The 17661-nt window shown below is 45.4% G+C and overlaps 2 protein-coding genes across 8 annotated transcripts in view; one reads left to right on the forward strand and one right to left on the reverse strand.

Moving 5' to 3' along the window:
• The window catches only part of LOC112947862 (transcription cofactor HES-6-like), a 4206-nt gene extending 445 nt beyond the window's left edge, over positions 1 to 3761 (forward strand). The window contains exons 3-4 of the mRNA XM_026040020.1: positions 12 to 191; positions 3693 to 3761. Of these exons, the coding sequence (XP_025895805.1) occupies positions 12 to 191; positions 3693 to 3761 (249 nt within the window). The remainder of the gene's footprint in view (positions 1 to 11; positions 192 to 3692) is intronic.
• Positions 3762 to 12570: 8809 nt separating this feature from the next.
• The window catches only part of PER2 (period circadian regulator 2), a 37021-nt gene continuing 31930 nt past the window's right edge, over positions 12571 to 17661 (reverse strand). For all 7 annotated transcript variants that reach the window (XM_026040012.1, XM_026040015.1, XM_026040014.1 and 4 more), the window contains 5 exons: positions 15736 to 16583; positions 14873 to 15062; positions 14110 to 14302; positions 13508 to 13658; positions 12571 to 12937 (listed from right to left, as the gene is read on the reverse strand). In XM_026040012.1, the coding sequence (XP_025895797.1) occupies positions 12788 to 12937; positions 13508 to 13658; positions 14110 to 14302; positions 14873 to 15062; positions 15736 to 16583 (1532 nt within the window). In that variant the 3' untranslated portion in view covers positions 12571 to 12787. The remainder of the gene's footprint in view (positions 12938 to 13507; positions 13659 to 14109; positions 14303 to 14872; positions 15063 to 15735; positions 16584 to 17661) is intronic.

A 17661-nucleotide genomic window follows, 5' to 3' on the forward strand; every position in this document is an offset into this window, starting at 1 on the left:
GCCCGCGCGGGCGGCTGCGGCGCGAGGCCAGCGAGCGCTTCGCCGCCGGCTACATCCAGTGCATGCACGAGGTGCACACCTTCGTGTCGGCCTGCCCCGCCATCGAGGGCGCCACGGCGGCCGCGCTGCTCAACCACCTGCTCGAGGCCATGCCGCTCCACGAGGGCGCGCTCCGGGAGCTGCTGGCCGAGGCGGCGGCGCCCGAGGCGGCGGCGGCGGCAGCGCCCGAGCCCGCGCCGGGACACACGGCGCCCGCGCCGGGACACACGGCGCCCGCCGCGCCCGCCCCGGCCATGTGGAGACCCTGGTAGCGGCGGCGACGTTGGAGCGGCGCTTTGAGACGCGGGCCGGGCCCAGAGGGGCCGGCGCGGGCGGGTCGAGCAGCTAAGCTGCTCTGTGAGCCCGTGGCCGCCGTTGTGGCCCCGTCGGCGGCCCGGGACCACCGCCGTTCTCCGCCAAGGAGAGGCCCCCGTGCGCTTGTTTCTGTCCCCGCGGGACCCCGGGAGGGCGCGGGCCCCTCTCGGGGGAGGTTGGGGTGTCCCCGTGTGGGGGACACGGACAGGGGGGCGGCAGCAGCCTCGTGTCCCACCTTCAGTGAAGGGGGAGGCGGCGAGAGCGCCCTTAAAACCAAGTGCCCAAGGACGGGGCCTTGGCCTAGGGAGGCTCCCGCGGCGCGTTCTGCTGGCGGCACCTCGGAGGTGCCTGTGGCTTTATGTATATTTGGGTGGAAAATGGTCTTATTTTTACTCTTTAATAAAAAAACACGCTGAATTTCACCGAGCTTGCATCTGTTTGAGCGTGCTGCCCCTCACCCTTGGGAACTTGCACTTGCCTATTGTTATCTAGCAACAAGGGTACCGAGGTGTGGGCGAAACAATGCTGGTAATTAAGCACTTAATTCTCCCGCTAAGCTTTGTTAGCTCAAGGATTGGGATTCAAATGGTGCTGGTGTTTAGTACAGGAAGGTGTTTAGACTAGGGGTGAGAAACCCACTCGGGGCTAGGCTTGGGCTTAGGCTGCAGCTTTCCCTGCTCCTCTATCCCTGCCAGCTTCAAACCCACCTTAAAGCCTCTGTCCTGGGCAGTGCTGTTCACAGAGCTGCCTCCAGAAGGGCTTGGTAAATAGYATCTATTTAATAGTTCTCTGTCTCCTTTTGTCCCCTGCAGTTGGCACAATTGGCTAGAGCCCCTGCAGCAGCTTTGGAAATAGGGCCAGGGCCTGGGGGGCTCCTTATGCCGCAGGATCACCGAGCGGTGMCTGTAAAACGCAACAACGGAGTGTGGGGCTGCTAAACACGGGGAAGTTCCCGAACGCACAACAAGCAAGCAAGGAAGCAACTAAATACCCAAGGACTAGATGTGTAACTTGGTTGACAACCCCCTGGAATAAAAACGGAAGATAATGGTCATTTTCTTTGAGGTAGCTGAGGTGGGTGTCCCACAGCTGTGCAGCTTCTCCAGCCCCTTTTTGTGCTAAATTCTCTTTGAACTGGGGCAGAGGGCAAAACGCAGCTCAGCCAGGGGAGGTGAGATCTGCTGTTAGGACCTTTCTGCTCCAGGGAGGGAGTTTAGCCCTTTGAGGTGCAAACGAAGGGGCAGCCTGGGACACTTGCACTACAAGTAACACCCTACACCCACGATGACCTTTCTGAGCAAGTCCCTCTCCCTCGTGCCCACGCAGGGCTGGGTTTGGTCCTATGAAGCCTCCGGGTCCCCTAGACAGCACRGAGTGTTGGGTATCTCCCTGTCTTTGCGCATCCAGCTGACAGTGCCCCACAGCAGTGGGGCAGACCCTCTGCTGCGCACCGCGGTACCTGCTGCCATCACCAAGCTCCGTCCTGTCCAGCATCCACCCTTGCTTCGTGGGGCTCTCCCAGTGCCTTGCTGCATCCAAGCAGCATCCAGCACATCCCAGGAGGGACGTGACAACCTGCACGGAGTTGGGGACACCAGCGGGAGCAGCTCTGGGAGCYGCGCTCCGCATCCTGCCTTCCAGCCGCATGGATGGGATCCACTTCCAGGAGAGCCGGCACGTCCACCCACTGCCTTCCCACCCCCCAGAGCCGCCGTGGCCTCGGGATGCGGGAGGCACCGCAACGGCCGCGCTGGCCTTCCGGCATCCCTCCCTGATCCCTTCMAAAGGAGAAGCCAGGGCAAAGCGAAGCCACTGGTGGTTTTTYTAAAGAGTGTCAAAAGCATCCTGGAAATGTGTGAGCTGTAAGGCTTTTTTCTTAATCCACAAATTAGGTTCACAGAAAGTTTACATCCTCTGATGAGGTGCTGCTGGATTTCCCTATTTGCATTTCTGTACCTTACTGCAAAGGTGTCAGATGTGACAGGTCCCTGACAAAGGAAGAGGTGGATGGGGTGGGACGGGGCAAGGAGAAGGAGGGGGAGAAGGTTTCCAGCAGCTATCATGAAAAACAAGTGGAGCCTTTTCAAGTCCTGCGCCATAGAAGCTGCCTTCATTCTTTTCCATTCCAAAGTAATATAAACAGAGTATCTGACCTGGCTTTGTAAAGGGAGAGGAGCAGGCACTTAGGAGAGGGGCTCCCGTTTGATATGCACCCGAGGAACAAGAGAAAGGAAGGGCCAGTTTCGCCTCCCTTTGCTGGGCAGTCACCCACACCTGCTGCAGGGGGAAGCTCCTCCTTTCAGACTAGGAGACCCGGGAGGCCGCACGTTCAAACCTTCTCCTAACCTGCCAGCAACACCCACGAGAGCTTCTGTTGGGCCCCCGGGCCAGGAGGGAAGGTCAGGCTTCCAAGTTCTGCAGTCACCTCACGCTCTCCTTTGCCTCCCATCACACAGGCGCTCTGCAGAGTTTTCATCTCCAAATAAAGCCCTTCTGTCTCCATTTAAATTAAAAAAGAATAAAGCTCAGTCCAGCACTCAAACGTGGTTGGAAGAAACTTCCACTTACCCACACGTGTTTATGTATGACCATATCTGCTAAGCTGACGATTGTCTGTAACACTGAGAAGATGCTCTCACTAGCAGAAAGTTGCTTGCACAAACCATAGAAACCATACAAAAGGGAGACTTATTTCTACAATTTCGGTTCAGTCTGGCATCCAACTCTCCACTTCACAGCAAGCTTTCCACAGACACCATCCCTATGGCATGGGAATGATCCAGTCTTGGCAGCCCCAGCCATTGGGGCCCAGGTGTGGGACTGTCCCCTCCATGGCCATGTTGAAGCACCAGCCCAGCCCCTCTCCTCACACAGGCACCCAGTGTTTAAGGGCACATCCAGCTTCCAGGATGCACCAAGACCCAAGCAGAACGTCCCCCTGTCCTCCAAGAGGAAAAACTGGGCCAAGCAGTATGTCCCCCATTGAGGTGGGCCTACCAAGCCTGGCTTAGGCCTGCTCGCTTGGGCCTCTGCCACACAGAGCCTCTAGCGACAGGACCCATGGGTGAATGGGACCATCTCCTTCCACAGATGGTGACAGAGGTCCGAGCAGGGCCGGGGAGGCGCATGGAAAACCCAAGGACCAAAACCAGACTGAAGCAACGTGAGCTGGCTGGCGTAACCAGAAGCATGTCCTTCCTCTGCTGCATGCTCCAAGCTTTCCATACTTCCTAATACACATTTCCTTATCTAAATGGATAGTGTCACCAAACACTGCACTTGAAGCCTCCCAGGCCACTCACTCAATTAAAACCTCTATTAAATGAGCCGTTTTTCAGATGTGGCACCGCATGTTCAGAGTAAAGCCCGTGCCACCACCACACGAGCCGGCGGTGACGCGCGCCTAAACCCAGGCCACTCCAGGACACCTCTGAGCACTGAGGACGCTCTCCTTGCCAGAGAGATCCCCGGGAAGCAACACGACGTGGGATTCTCAAACGTGCTGGTTCCCAAAAGGAGCTGCCAAGGGCACCGTTCCTCCCACGTCACACTCGGTCCCACCTGCACGTGGACTGTTCCCCCCAGGACTACAGGTCCGCGCGGCTGTTCCCCCCGGGACTACAGGTCCACGGCTGTTCACTGACACAGAGCTCTGCTCTAAGGCTAAAGGAAGGCCCCGAAATGGAGACAGGCTGCAAAATGCACAGTCACCTCTTCACCAGGCTACTGCCTTTCCACAGAGGACAATAATATCCAGACGCTTGTTTTAACACTTGGAATTTTTCAAGTTTAAAAGATAAAATGAAATTATTCTCCTGATGTAGTAGGAAGCTCTTTAAACAAAAGTGTTTTACATGTTGCTCTAAGTACAATTAGAGATGGATTCAACCGGCAGGTAGCTGCTTGGTTTCAGGTTTCCGAGCCCCATCCATCTGCAGGGTCTGCAGCAATTATTTTGACTCAGCTTAGCTTCCTATGTTACCTCAGAGTTCAGATGCTGACAGCTCCAGTATCTGGAAATTGCATTTAGCCCTAGATCCCGAGCGAGTCACCTTGTGGGGCTCCTTCTGCAACCGAGGCTTCCTTTGCCAAAAGCTTCTTCTCTCCCCCTCATCTTTTTNTTTTTTTTTTTTTTTTTTTTGTCTAGACATGGGGCAATTGCAGCCTTCCCCATTTTGGCAGTTTCCTCATTTTTTATGGTTGCGGCCCACAGAGGCACAGATTTAACCCCGTGCCTTCCTTTCGTGCCTGCATTTTAGCAGCTCGAGCTTAACAGCTCTAATATCCACACGACCTAAGAGGCCTTCGTCTTCACCYCTTTCCCAAAGCCTCTATTTGACAATCAACCGCTACGTCCTTTCTAAAGGAAAAATCAAACCACATTTAGTTGCAGATAACTGATTTGTAAGGATTTACTGCTAAGTGATTTTAAAGAGGGGGCCGTGCACTTCCRAACTATTATCCAAACTGCTATTATCTTCTTCCTCCAATTCTTCCAAGGAAGCCACAAATCAGAGCACAGCCACCCAAATGCTTCCCCGGCAGCTAGTGTCACGTCCCACACAAGTTCAGTCCCTGTCCTGTCTTCGTGCCACAGAGCAGGGCCTGGGGACTCTGTGCACCTTTACCTGCAGCAATTTGCACACAGCGAGGCTGAGCAATCAGATTCCRTAAGTGCTCCAGGCCTTGATAAGGCCCACGGAGCTAAGGAGGCCGATAGCACGCGCAGTTCCACCCCTGCAAAATCCATAATATTTCCTCCTTGCACAAGCAGGCACCACTTCAAAAAAAGCCCACGGGTTTTTGTAGCTGAAAGGTTCAAGAAATCTTCRGAAATTGTGGACTAATCGAGTCTGTCTGTATGCATCAACGTGGTGACAAACACCACCTCTGTTTATAGACTCTTCCTGGAGGACATTGGAAGGAAAACACTGTGTTTCCTGGCTCGGATTTACTGCCAGCTCCTTCAGACACGTTGATGATTTACATTATATTGGCCAAGATACCCCGACCTTCCTCTGCACTACTTCAATTTGTCCCCGCGACAGGCAGCATGGGCAGCATTGCTGTTCAACAACTTCCTGAGCATCTGGACCCTTTGATCCCGTCAAATACATCCAAAAAGGCTCTACCTGTAAAGCCACCCTTGTCAGAGCAACGAGTAAAAGCTGACACCATAAACTTCACAGGCCCATGAACACTAAATTAGGTGACAAAGGCCGTCGTATATCACTTCATCCAACTAATTGTCAGCGAGACTAATCTGTAAAACCACTTACAGTACGTGGGGCGCTTCACTTTCGTATCGTTTTGCTGTGAAATTCAGAAAAGTATAAAACATTGGACGTAGATTAGATATCCTCGATTTGTTAACTAATAGTCTGTCAGATGGAAACTTGTTATTTATTTATTTATTAGCCAAGGACAGATTTTTCTTGAAAATCTGTCCAATCCATACATTCTAGACAAATCTGTTCTATAACATTAAGATCTAAACACCAGCTCATAGTGACAAAGTATGCACAGAACAGATTTTAGGTGGATTTTAGATGGCACTACTGATACATACAAGGCTTTTTCTAAGTGTTGTCATAGTCAGGTCTTTTATACTTATCTGCAGTTGAGACTTACAGCATGTGTTATGCAAGATAATTAGTATTAAGGTATTAATCACACTACCGAACTAGATCCAAAGCTTAAGGAGATTCCACTCCAAGTAGCTTGCTAGCCATCCTTTCCTAGACACACAATTAGAAAACACAAGATTATTATTATTTTTTTAAATTTTATGTGGAGTTTCTCTACTGTAGTCATGCAATTTTGACAGAGATTTCTGGGGTAAGTTTRAACATCAGCCAGTCCAAAAAGGAAGAAAAACAATTCTAAAAGCTCACTATTGCATTCCACTATAAGAGATGGTAAAGCTCACACAGACACCTCCAACACTGCTGGTTGGTACCCTAAGATACCCGTGTTCTGTCCCTGCCAGAGAAAAACATCACCCTGCTTTGTTTCCTAAAAATCAGTATTACTGAAGAAACAAAAAACGCATTTGGAGACCATGGAGGCAACACCCCCCTGTGGGGCAGCTATAGCAGGGCCTCGCTGCCCTTAATTGTTTAGTACAAGGTTGCTCTGCAGCCTAACTGAACACTTGAATCACAAACCTCTGCTTTCACCAAACCTAAAAATGCAGCAGATCCACAGCATGTTCTAAAACGTGTCGAGTCACATTTGATTTTGTAAACACTCAAAATCCACACTGATTTGAAGGGGCTGGGAGAAGTTACAACACGAGCGTAAGAAAAGCACTAAACCCAATTAATATATAGGCTCCAATTGCTATATGCTCCAATAACTCTCTATAAAGTCCCAACGCAACTGCAACGACTAAGAGCTGTGGAGACGCATCCAGGCGTAGCGCGAGGCGCAGACAGATGGTCCACGTTAGAACATGAGGATTAATGTCTGTTGATGATCCACGCGTCGGACGCRGCTCTTACCTGGTGAGCAGGAAGAACCGAGTCAGACTTGTCCAGCCTCCGTGGGATTGAGTCATCCCATTCCCTGGGCTCATCCAAATCGGAGAACAGGGATAAAACACGGACCACATGGCTCTTATTTTGGCTCTTGCAGCACTGGGTGGCTTGAAACACGTTCTCTCACTGTGAGGAACCAGAAAAAGGGAGGATAAAAATAAAAYGTAAGAGCATCACCAAGGTAAAGTTGCACCTTGCCCATGAGGCTAAGCATTAAGGGGCGTTCCTAATTCAGCCCCATCACTGCATTGAGAGCACAGCGCTGAACCAATGAAGTTCAATCTTTTTATTTCCAACCGCAGCAGCACACCACGTGTTTTCTGCCATCACTTGCTGTTTCCTACGGTCACACGAGCGTCACATGTGTTTCATGGCCACAAGGGCATTCCCRAATACCTGGTACTACTTCTATAACCACACGCAGCTGTGGACATCCCAGTGCTGCAGCTGCTCCACCTAAGGCTGCTAAGCCCCACTGGAGCTTCTCAGGCTTCGCTTGCTCTGTTAGATTGATCAGCAAGTTCAACAACCCCGCACATCACTCACTACTTATATTTTTTTTATAGTTATACACTAAAAGGACAATTAAGAAGCTTTTACTTCATATTTACCTCCTACCATACAGGCAAACTGGTTCCTTAAGAATTACCACAGAAGACAGAGAAGGAAACCATGGGGATGCTTCAGTTTTTACCTGAAAGGGACCATGTTGTGGGTAGGGACAATTGTACATTCCTGCATCCAACAGAAGCAAGAGCCCAATTTCCATGGCCCTACAGGCAGCAGAAGGGACAACACACAATGTGTTTTTTGTGGGGAGAGGAAGGAAGACACCTGTCCAAGAGAGTCCAAGGTTAAAGACAACTGGAGAAATGCAGTGGCCAAACTTACACAACCAAACAATTGTTGGCACTTTTGTGACCGTGTTCCCTGGTTTTCTGGGTTTCTATGATCAGTTTTGTTTCACTTCCACTATAGAAAAACAAAACACAAAAAAAGGAAATCTAAAAGGAATCAACTGGTAACAACAGAGGAGAAAGCAGTAGATGTTAACTTCAAGAATGCCAAATACACARAAGAAAAAGCCATAGCCAGTGTTTGCTTGGGCAGCAGTAGAACTTAGGAAGGTAACAACCCAACAGTGAACACGCTCACTGCACCACYCACCTGACGGGCTGTGCCACGGCACCCGCTGCCCTCGGTGAGTCCAGTGGGGTTTCTCCAGCCCCGTGATGTGTCCCACACGTCGCATTGCACGACACACGTGCCGCTGCTCCGGACTCGCACCTCGTCCGCTGGGCGTTCTGCGGCCAACGCATGGGTCCTGTGTGAAGGAACGACGCATGTTTCCAAACTTTGCGCTGCTCCCCAGGCTTGTCAGGGTGTTTGCGCGCTGTCAGCAGCTTCGTTTTGCCTGCAAAGGCTAGGTGTAATCTAGAGACACTGCACGGTGAGCTCCCTCGCACTYGCTCCTTCGGCACACAGCAGCAGGGAGGCTCCTCGCACCGTTTCAGGGCCTGCAGGGGGAACACACACAGTTAGGGCTCCTCAGCTGTCTCCATTTATACCTAGATATTTTATACTTTATTCCTCCTTTGGAGGCCTACCAGAAGTGCCCCTCTCCCCCTTCACAAAGCAGTACTCACGAGGGCCACCTGACAACGTTACTCATCTCCTGGGCCAACAACACAGCACTGTCCTCTTCCACAGCACGGGGAGCAGGAGCTGCCCTGTCTCCTCTAACACAGCTCAGCCACCTGCGAGCAAGCAAACAGTGAAAATCAAATTACACTTGCGTTTTTCTTCTAGTAGCCCTTAGTTTGTTACTGAAGGCACAATAAGGAGAATAAACAGAACCTTTGTTCTCCAAAGTCTCGACAGCAGTAAACAGACTAAAACCTGTTGGTTTTCAGCAGAATGTTTCCCTTTTCCAAGCAGAAAGTTTTTATTTTGCATTTAAGTCTTGAATATAAGTTTTCTCATCATCTTATTAGAAAATCAAGCCACAGCAAATAATGCACCCACAAACTCAATAGTCCAAGGGAAAATAAGCATCTGAATTGCTTGGGAGCAGAGGCTGTGGAAGCAGCGGGTCTCCTCGCAGGGCTCCAGTGACGCCTAGGGGCTACCGAGGTGCCAGGAGCTCTGAGGGCCCCTGCTCGAGCAGCCTGAAGCACCGAGACCTTCGGTGCTGCCCGAGGGAGACCACGGAGCAAGATCATATGGATGCCTGAAGCAACATTTAACTCACATGCCTCTAATTATATTTATAATTTAAGAAGCCTCACAATCTTAAGTGACTGCACCAAGAAAACAAAATAAAATAAAGAAAACCCAAACCCATGACTTCGAGGTTTAATTATTCCATCTACAAATCAGGTATGAAACATTACTTGTTAATTTACTGCTATCCTGAGGCACTCGGCTGCCCTGCCCATGGCAGTGCAAATCTGGGAGCCCTGCACGTGAATAGCTGGATTGATCCATCGCTCCACTGCAGGCTTAGTTAAGCAAAAGCTTTTCAGACCTCGGCCAGGCAACTGCTCACGCTGCTTTGAGGGCACACGGGAAACKTGTCCCCTCAACGTGTTGAACGTGTTGGCCCTGCCTGCTGTAAAACACAACCAGCCTTGCAGCCGTGCGCCCTGCACGCAAATTCCACAGGAACTGGGGTACCAAAATACTCTCAAATTTGTACAGCTCACAAGAACCACTCAGCCCCTCACAACCAAAGCAGGTCTTTTTTTTTTTTTTTTTTCTCCTGCTAAAAGAAATTCAGAAGAATTATCTAAAAAAACATGCTTAAAAGATGCTAATCATCCCGGAATGTCTTAAACTTGAGGAGGAGAAGCAGGGTGGGCTAAAGCTACACCCCTCACCCCCTAATTCACTCTAGTGCTCAAATCAGAAAACGGAAGTCTTCARACCTCTGCACTTTCTCCTCCTGCTTCTTCCACCCATCAGCATATAAAACAAGGGAATGGGCAAAAAAGCACATGCCCTGGACCCGTTTCAGCAGTCTGCAGTCTTGCCCCACCTCAGAAATCAATAATCATTAAAGGCAAATTCAGGAAGCCTAAGTGCAACTCCCCAACTGTAAGACAGGAGTAGAAAAGCCTTCTCTTTTGAGGCCTCCTGTAGTAACAAAGCTGACATTAAACACACAAACACCWCAATGTGTCTTCTAGTGTTTTCCAGCAACTAACATTTTAAGCCACATTCAAACACAGAGAAGCCAGTTTCATACCTTCTTCCAGGCATCAAACTTGTATGTGCTCTCCATATGACAGGTCAGCAAGGAGATTGTCTTCTATCTGAGCACTAAACTTAGAAATCAGAGAAGTTGGCCAAATTTATTTAACATCCTTGTTGCTTACTATCCTGAAGTAACTGTGGCTTGCAAATCTTCCTCTGTGTTAAAAAAAAGCTGTTCATACATTAGCTGCAATGTATGTATCTTTTTGCATCTCGCATGCAGGAAAAAGCTCAATAAACAGAAAGGCAACTAAAAATATATCTGTTTTATTTACCAGTTTTCTAAAAAGCAAAAGTCATAAAAATTAGTCACAAGTGGCAAAACCAAAATATATTGCACAGTGTACAGAAAACATCTTTGACATGTTGACAAAGTGTCGTCACAAATAAGTCATCTTACAACAGTTTGGAAAAATTACAGCTTCAGAATCTTATCTATAAATGGAGGCATGTAGATTTAAAGTTACAGGAAAATATTTTAATACCACCCTGTAAATGCAAACACTTTAAAGGATGCAAGAATAAGTTCTTAAGTAAGCACATCCACAAAATGCTCTAAATATACTTTTCTCTTCCGTTCACTAAGTTATGGTTACAAGATGGTCATTAAAGAAAAAAAAAGACCAAAACAAAAAATCCCAGAAAAACAACAAAAACGAACAAGGATAAAAGCATGCTAAAGCAAAGTAGTTCACAAAGTGGTTGAAAAGTCCCTGAAAATCATTTGTATGATTATGATGCACTCCTTTATATAAAGCTTTATTTTCCCAAACCCTGGTCCAATTGAAACCTTTTGTTTTTAAATGTAAAAAAAARGAAAAAAAAAATCATGTCATATGCTGGCATAGTTGCACTGTTYCATTTATGACTGAGACATTTAATACATTGGACTTAAACACCAACATTTAAAATGTTCTCATTCACTTTATATTTACATATGTTTCAGTTTGATCTTGCTAAGCTATGAAAGACGGGAACTGGAYCTTGCTGGGCAGTGTTTCACACTACACTTCAGACACTGACCCTTTAAGCTGTGATTCTTGTTGGGTTCACAAGTTCCTTCTCTCTGCTAACTCCAGAACCTGTCTCCAAGGCAAGTTTCCTGATGGATGACTCTGTCCAATTAATAACTAATTATTTTCTACCTGCTACTGCTTCCAGGCAGCAAATACCAGCCACTTCTGCACATATTTTTGGTGGTATCAAATCATACTTCTTATCTTCTTTATYGGCAGAGAAAACTTAAGATCTTAGATTTCAGTGAATAGAAATGTTATCCTAATTAAAAAAAGGAAAAACAAAAAGAAAAACCTCACATATTTCATGAAAAAAAATTTTAAGACAAACACGTCAAAGTTAACTGAATTTCTCCATATGTTCTCCAAGGCCTACAGCTGGTATCTAGCAGTACTGCAACTAAATGCCCTTTACCTAACCAATATTAATAAAGTTATTTTTGTTCTCTTCCCATGGCCAACACGTACAGACAGCACAAGAACATAAAGTACACACATTCATGGCAATACAATCTCAGAGACATTAGATTAAATCCTTGACAGCAAAGGATTCTACCCACACTAAGCTTTAGATTATGCAGTTCAATTACAGTGAAATTTGAATGTTACTCTCAAAATCTCTTCTTTTTATAAGAACTTCCTTCAAAATAAATGTTTCATCTTCTCTTGCCAAGCRTAAGTTTGATGTTTACTCAGCAAAACAGGAAAACTCCTGGCCAAAATTGATGGCCTGCTTCATGAAGGAATAAATCAGAAAGACAGGTTAGATCAAGCTTCGTCTATCTGACGTTGGAGCAAACACAGTCCTCTCCTCTGCCATCTCAGTTCTTAAATCTTTAAGCATAAAGATATTGTGTGGAGAAGTTCTCAGAAATGATGCTTCAAAGATAATCAACAGTCCAAAGTACTGCAGCATCCATTTAAATAAAAGGCTACAAAGTTGTCAGCACTTGTCTATACTTTCTCACACATTCAGATAAGAAATTTAATCTAAGGCCTTCTTAAAAAAAGTTTTACCTTGATTTTAGACAAAAAAGATAAAACAAACAACGTTTAGTTTTGACTAAAAAGTTGAAACTATAGGAAACAAAGACGATGGGATCAACCAGTATGAGATGGACAAGTGTCAATTAATTTGCTTGAAGGTCATTTCTTCTGTTATGCTGGACCACTTCACACATGAACAGCAATGCTAAAGAGCCAATAAGCAGAACTGCTAGAACAATTTATAATGCTGCATCGTTACTGAAAGGAGATTTGTGGAACCGCACGTACATACAGGGATTTTCAGTACTCATTAACCCACTCAACGGAAAACAGCAGGCATTAATGAAAACCTCTACAGTTTATAAAGAAATACTTGAGGCATGAGTGCAAAATATTAGTCTTTTTTTTTTTTTTTAAAAAAAAAAAAAAAGAAAAGTTGTACCATCTTCAACAATGTCCTTACTGGGAAGAGATTGCCACCATTTAAAAAAGAGATTCTTTCACAAATGACTCTTCTAGAACAGAAAAAATACATTTGTTTTATGAACCAGATTCATCTTGCTGGAAACAAGATTAAAACCTTTATGGATCATCACTGTAATTTTGAAGCAGCTTTAAAAACKAGAGGCTCAAAGGCTATGTTTGTTCTTCACTGACTTGACTCAGGGAAGCCAAGTTGTTCTCCCCACTGTCTTCTATCATTTCGTTAAGGTCCATTTCATGGATTTCTTCATCATATGATGTATAAAAATTGCTCTGTACGTTGTCCTCACAGAAAATACATTCCTTAAAAAAGAAAATACACAAGTCAGGAGGAAAAAAGTTCTTCCCAGTCACCTGTCCATTCCCATGTGATGCATTATTCCAAGACAACCCTTACAACTGTGCTGCAACTAAACTAGACACATTCCACCTTCTCCAGCTTCTCCCATACACAGCAATTTTATAACTTGTAGTAAATCTACACAGGTAATTGTGAAGTCTTTTGAAGGAACTATGCCATAGATCTTTGGAAATACTGAAATTTAGCTACTGAAATATATATTTATAAACAAAATGATGAAATTTCTGGATATACTTATACAGGATTTCAAATATTTATGCAAGCTTTTAGARACAGCGAGGTATTTTTTCCCCTCTGTTTGCTCATCCTACTACTTGGACTTTTCCACTGAAAAGAACACAAACTGTAAATTAAATCAAGCCACAAGGCCCTGTGTAAAAAAATGAATTAAACCGTTGCCCAGCATAACTGGCCAAACTTTCATAGCAACAGAAACAGAGAGGTCTAGCATAAGCAGCTAATAATTTAAGCACTGTCAGTAATGAAGAAGTCATGAACGATTTCAAGCTTACCGAATTAGCTACTGTTTTTGGCAGTCCACCTTGCTGGATCCATGGGTGAACTTCAATAAGCTCTCTTTTTTGTTCCTCTGTAAATTTTGGCTGTAGTTTCAGCATTTGCTTTAATTTCTGCTTATCTTCTTTTAAAACGGTTTCCAAATCTCTAAAATACAATATATTACCATGTTTAGCCACAAGGATTTCTGGGCTCAATACCTACATGAGGTTACATAGTCCAATACTAACTTTTCCTTATACTCACACTTAACTCCTCTATACTATTGAAATAGGAAGAATATTTTTATTGAGCGTTTTCATTAGAACCCTTATTAGTCTTAATAATATTCTTAATATTAATAATCTTATATCTTAAACATTCTTAATCTGTGCAGAAGCAGAGATCAGATGAAATAATTCTTGACATCTAGTTTTCCAGAGCTTACTTCCTGGCATGCAGAGCATATAAAAGGAAGCAAGGATTCTTCTTTGCACTTAGCTAAGCATTATCRTACACTTGCTCTTGAAGTTCCCACTGAAACAATAACTCATAATATCTACTCCCATCCCCACCCAACACAGAAGCAGTTCRTGAAGGACTACGATGCTGGGATTACCTAGAAGGTAACTGGTAAGTCATCATGACGGTATCATCCGTGTTGGCCATCAAAAGCCATATGGGATCTTGAAGGACATACTTAATGAAGTGCTCGCTTTCTTCTATTTCTGTCTTCATTTTGGTTTTATGATGATTTTCTGAGGAGTCAATACTCCCAAAGTATTTGCTGGTATGACTAGTTTCGCTGCTACCTTTAAAGATAATTTAAAAACTTGGTTATAAATCCAAACAACAGACTGTTGATTTATTTCCTAAAACAAAAGTAAGGAATACTGAAAGTCTAAGTGCAACTACTTGGCTAAGAACATGCAACTTTCCTCACAAAAAGGTGTTTTAATATTCCCTAAAACAAAACAAAAGGTTAAATCCCAATTAAATCATGACATAGAAGAATTTAACCAACTAAACTTAAAATGGTTTGCAATGGAACATCAATGACTATGTATCTCAATGAGTATGATCTTTTGCTATCCTGTCTTACCTATATTACTTCATTTTATCAATACTGCTTTAGGTGGTTAGAAAAATCTATTTTTTACACTGTACACATTCAAAAAAATGTAGAAGCTCCATATTGCAGATGAAGCACTAGAAAAAGAAGAACCTCTCCCATTATTTAATAAAAAGCTCAAGTGAATTAAGCCATGAAAATTACAGATTCTGATACAGAACCACTTCACGTTCAAGTGCTATTTGCAACATCTTGTGCTCCAACTTTTGCAAAACGCTGCCRGAGAAACTACATTCACTGTCCCTGTTACCTGTCCTGCTCCCTGACATGCCGCAGCCGTTGGATCCGGAGCCCAGGGATTCGGCAGCTGCAGATACACCACTGCCCGATGAAGCCGAGCCCGTGCCTGAACACGCATCTTCTTGGAGCAAAATGTCAAGCAGGGCACTGGACATGGAGAGCGCATCACTGTTCTGGGCATCCATTGGAGATTCGGCCTGCTGAAGGGAAAGAAATAAAGAAAAAAAAAGTCAGGACTACTTCATCACTACTTACATTTGAGATACTAACTATAAAGTGAAATGAGTTTTGTTTTTTAAATGGATCAGGAGACAGCAAAGTCTTCCCGAACTTTTAGCACTGACAGAAACTGCAGTCTTGACCAACAGCTTACTGTAATCGAGGACCCAGATATGCTTAATATTAAAAACACTCCTTTCCTATGTCTGCTTTCCTTTCAAGAGCAGCGAGCCCAGCTGTACTTTGAAACAACAGTACTAGATGCAGCAACCAAAAGCTATAATATTACCACCATTATTATAGTARTAAGCCATAGCAATGCAAGAAGAGAGAAAGGTGCTATTCCTAAAGGTTTAGGTTACATCCCTATCCCATCAGAGACTTAGCATTTATAAAAAYAACCGATGGTAAGATGACATTAACATTAATTTATGTCAATAGTGTCATAGAAGTCTCTACAGATATATGACTGCATCTGMGGTTTATGCCACCAATTTTTGATTTGTTTAATACATACTTGATATCTACTTACATGAGCAAGCTCATACATGAGCAAGGAATCTCTAGGCACCTTTATACATTAATTAACTTAGTCCTGACCTGCTGGATGTAGCTACTGAAAACAAATAAACAAGCCACCATTAGCATACTTACTGGTAAAGATCCCTTTCCACTACAATCATCAGTTGTCATGATTTTGCCTATAGCTCCTTCCTCACTTAAGGCCCCGTGCAAGCCCGCGGCAGCTCCGCTTTCGGCCGTTTTGGTGGTTTCTTCCAGCTGCAGAAGGTTCAGAGGAGAACTGCACCTCGACTGGAACAACGGTGGCGAAGCCTGGTCGTGCGGCCCAACTGACTGTGGAGTGCAGGAACGGGAGGGCTCGTTCCGTGGCTCGGTGATGGGAGCCTTCTCAYTCTCTGCTGGTGGGTTGTAATGGAATGGCTGCGTTGGGAAAAACGCCTGTTGGGGGAAAGGGTTGGGGGCAGTGAATGGGGGCTGTGCTGGAAACACTGTCTGCGAGGAGAAGGTGGAATGGGCGGGAAAGTCAGGCTGGCTATGGTAAAGGGTCTGAGGTAAGTTACTGTTCATCTCCGGGTAGACGTAGTTGGGGAGCACAAGAGCTACGACGGGCGTCATAAGGGGCGCGGAGAACTGGGATGGTTGCATAGGGCAGGTGTTTCTGGAGTCTGGCAGCTGATTAAAACCAGGGAGAGGAGCCTCAGGAGCCGGCGGCACAGTCCCGGCCGCTGGAAAGACGGGAAGTGGGTACGCAGGCATAACGGTTGGGAAAGACATGGCCGAATAGCTCGTCTGTGAAGTGTCGGAGGGTGACCAAGCTGTGGTGTTTAAGCCCTGGAGAGGGAAGCGATGGGGGAACTTGGTTCCAGAGGTTGTACTGTCTGAAGATTCCTGTGGTTTAATGCGTTTTGATTTCCTGTTTTTGCCGCTTTTCTTCCAAGGCTGATCCACCCCGGAAGCACCATTTCTTTGTCCACGGCCACCTAGGGTGGAAAAAAAGAAATAAAGGAAGAATCCTACTTGCACTATGAAGGCTCCCTTTCACTTGCTCATCTCTAGAAGATGCTCACAACTTGAAACAGTTATAAACAGTGAAACAGTTAAAGCTCAAATGTGTGCTGCCAACAAACACATCGTTGCAAAGGGCAGCTCCCAGACAGGCAAATTCCTCCTGCAGCTACCAAGAAAGCAGTACTGGACATGACTGAAAGCACTTCTGGGGAGTTCCAGTCATACTGGTCCTTACTTAAAAGGTGATAATCAACCAGAGGGAAAAGAGAGGAAATGGACATAAGAGACAATTTTCTGTGGGAATGAAGCATACTGTCTACACAAAGTCTGGCAGAAAAAGAATGGAACTTTGTTTTAGGAAAAGTCTGCATCAAGTGACTCTCTTCCTAGGTGAACACCATCAGTCTGCCTCCTTACAGACATRAAGAAAACCATTAAAAGAATTCAAAATTGTTCAAGTTTTTATGTGGACATGAAATTTATCAAGGATTAATGCATTAGGAGTAAACGACTGCAGAACAGGTTTCTTTACACCTGCTAAACTATTGAAACAAAGAACGCAAACTGAAGGCCTGCAGAAAGGGGTTAGCACTGGCCAACTTCTGCTCCAGGGTCAGGACCCTACTAAGCACTTCTGAAAGTGCTGTTGTGAGCTCCTGGCTCTAACAAACAAGATGATCTCTCTCCTTCAAGGCAATCTGCTCTGTTCCCAGCCTTCACTGGCCACACTCTGGCCAACCTGCCAGACCTAATGGTATCTAACCTATTATCAGTGATGATAGTTAGCAGTCAAACTGATTTACATACAGTTTTCCCCTAAGGAGCTGTTCAGAGAGTCCCACAAAGGGAAAAGCAGAAGGAAAAGAAAACAAAGGAAAGGCCAGGACAAGCTGAAGATTATATAATGTTATATATTTTTTATATATATATATATATATATATTTTTTTTTTTACCCTTTCATAGTGGATTTGTTGGAGCAATCACTTCAACCAAATGAAAACAGGTTATTAAGTTAACAGCTGTCTTCCACCCCAAAGCAAGGCTGCCAT

The sequence above is a fragment of the Nothoprocta perdicaria genome, unplaced genomic scaffold (genome assembly GCF_003342845.1).
Source record: "Nothoprocta perdicaria isolate Ctin4 unplaced genomic scaffold, notPer1 scaffold_25, whole genome shotgun sequence".
Classification (NCBI taxonomy): domain Eukaryota; kingdom Metazoa; phylum Chordata; class Aves; order Tinamiformes; family Tinamidae; genus Nothoprocta; species Nothoprocta perdicaria.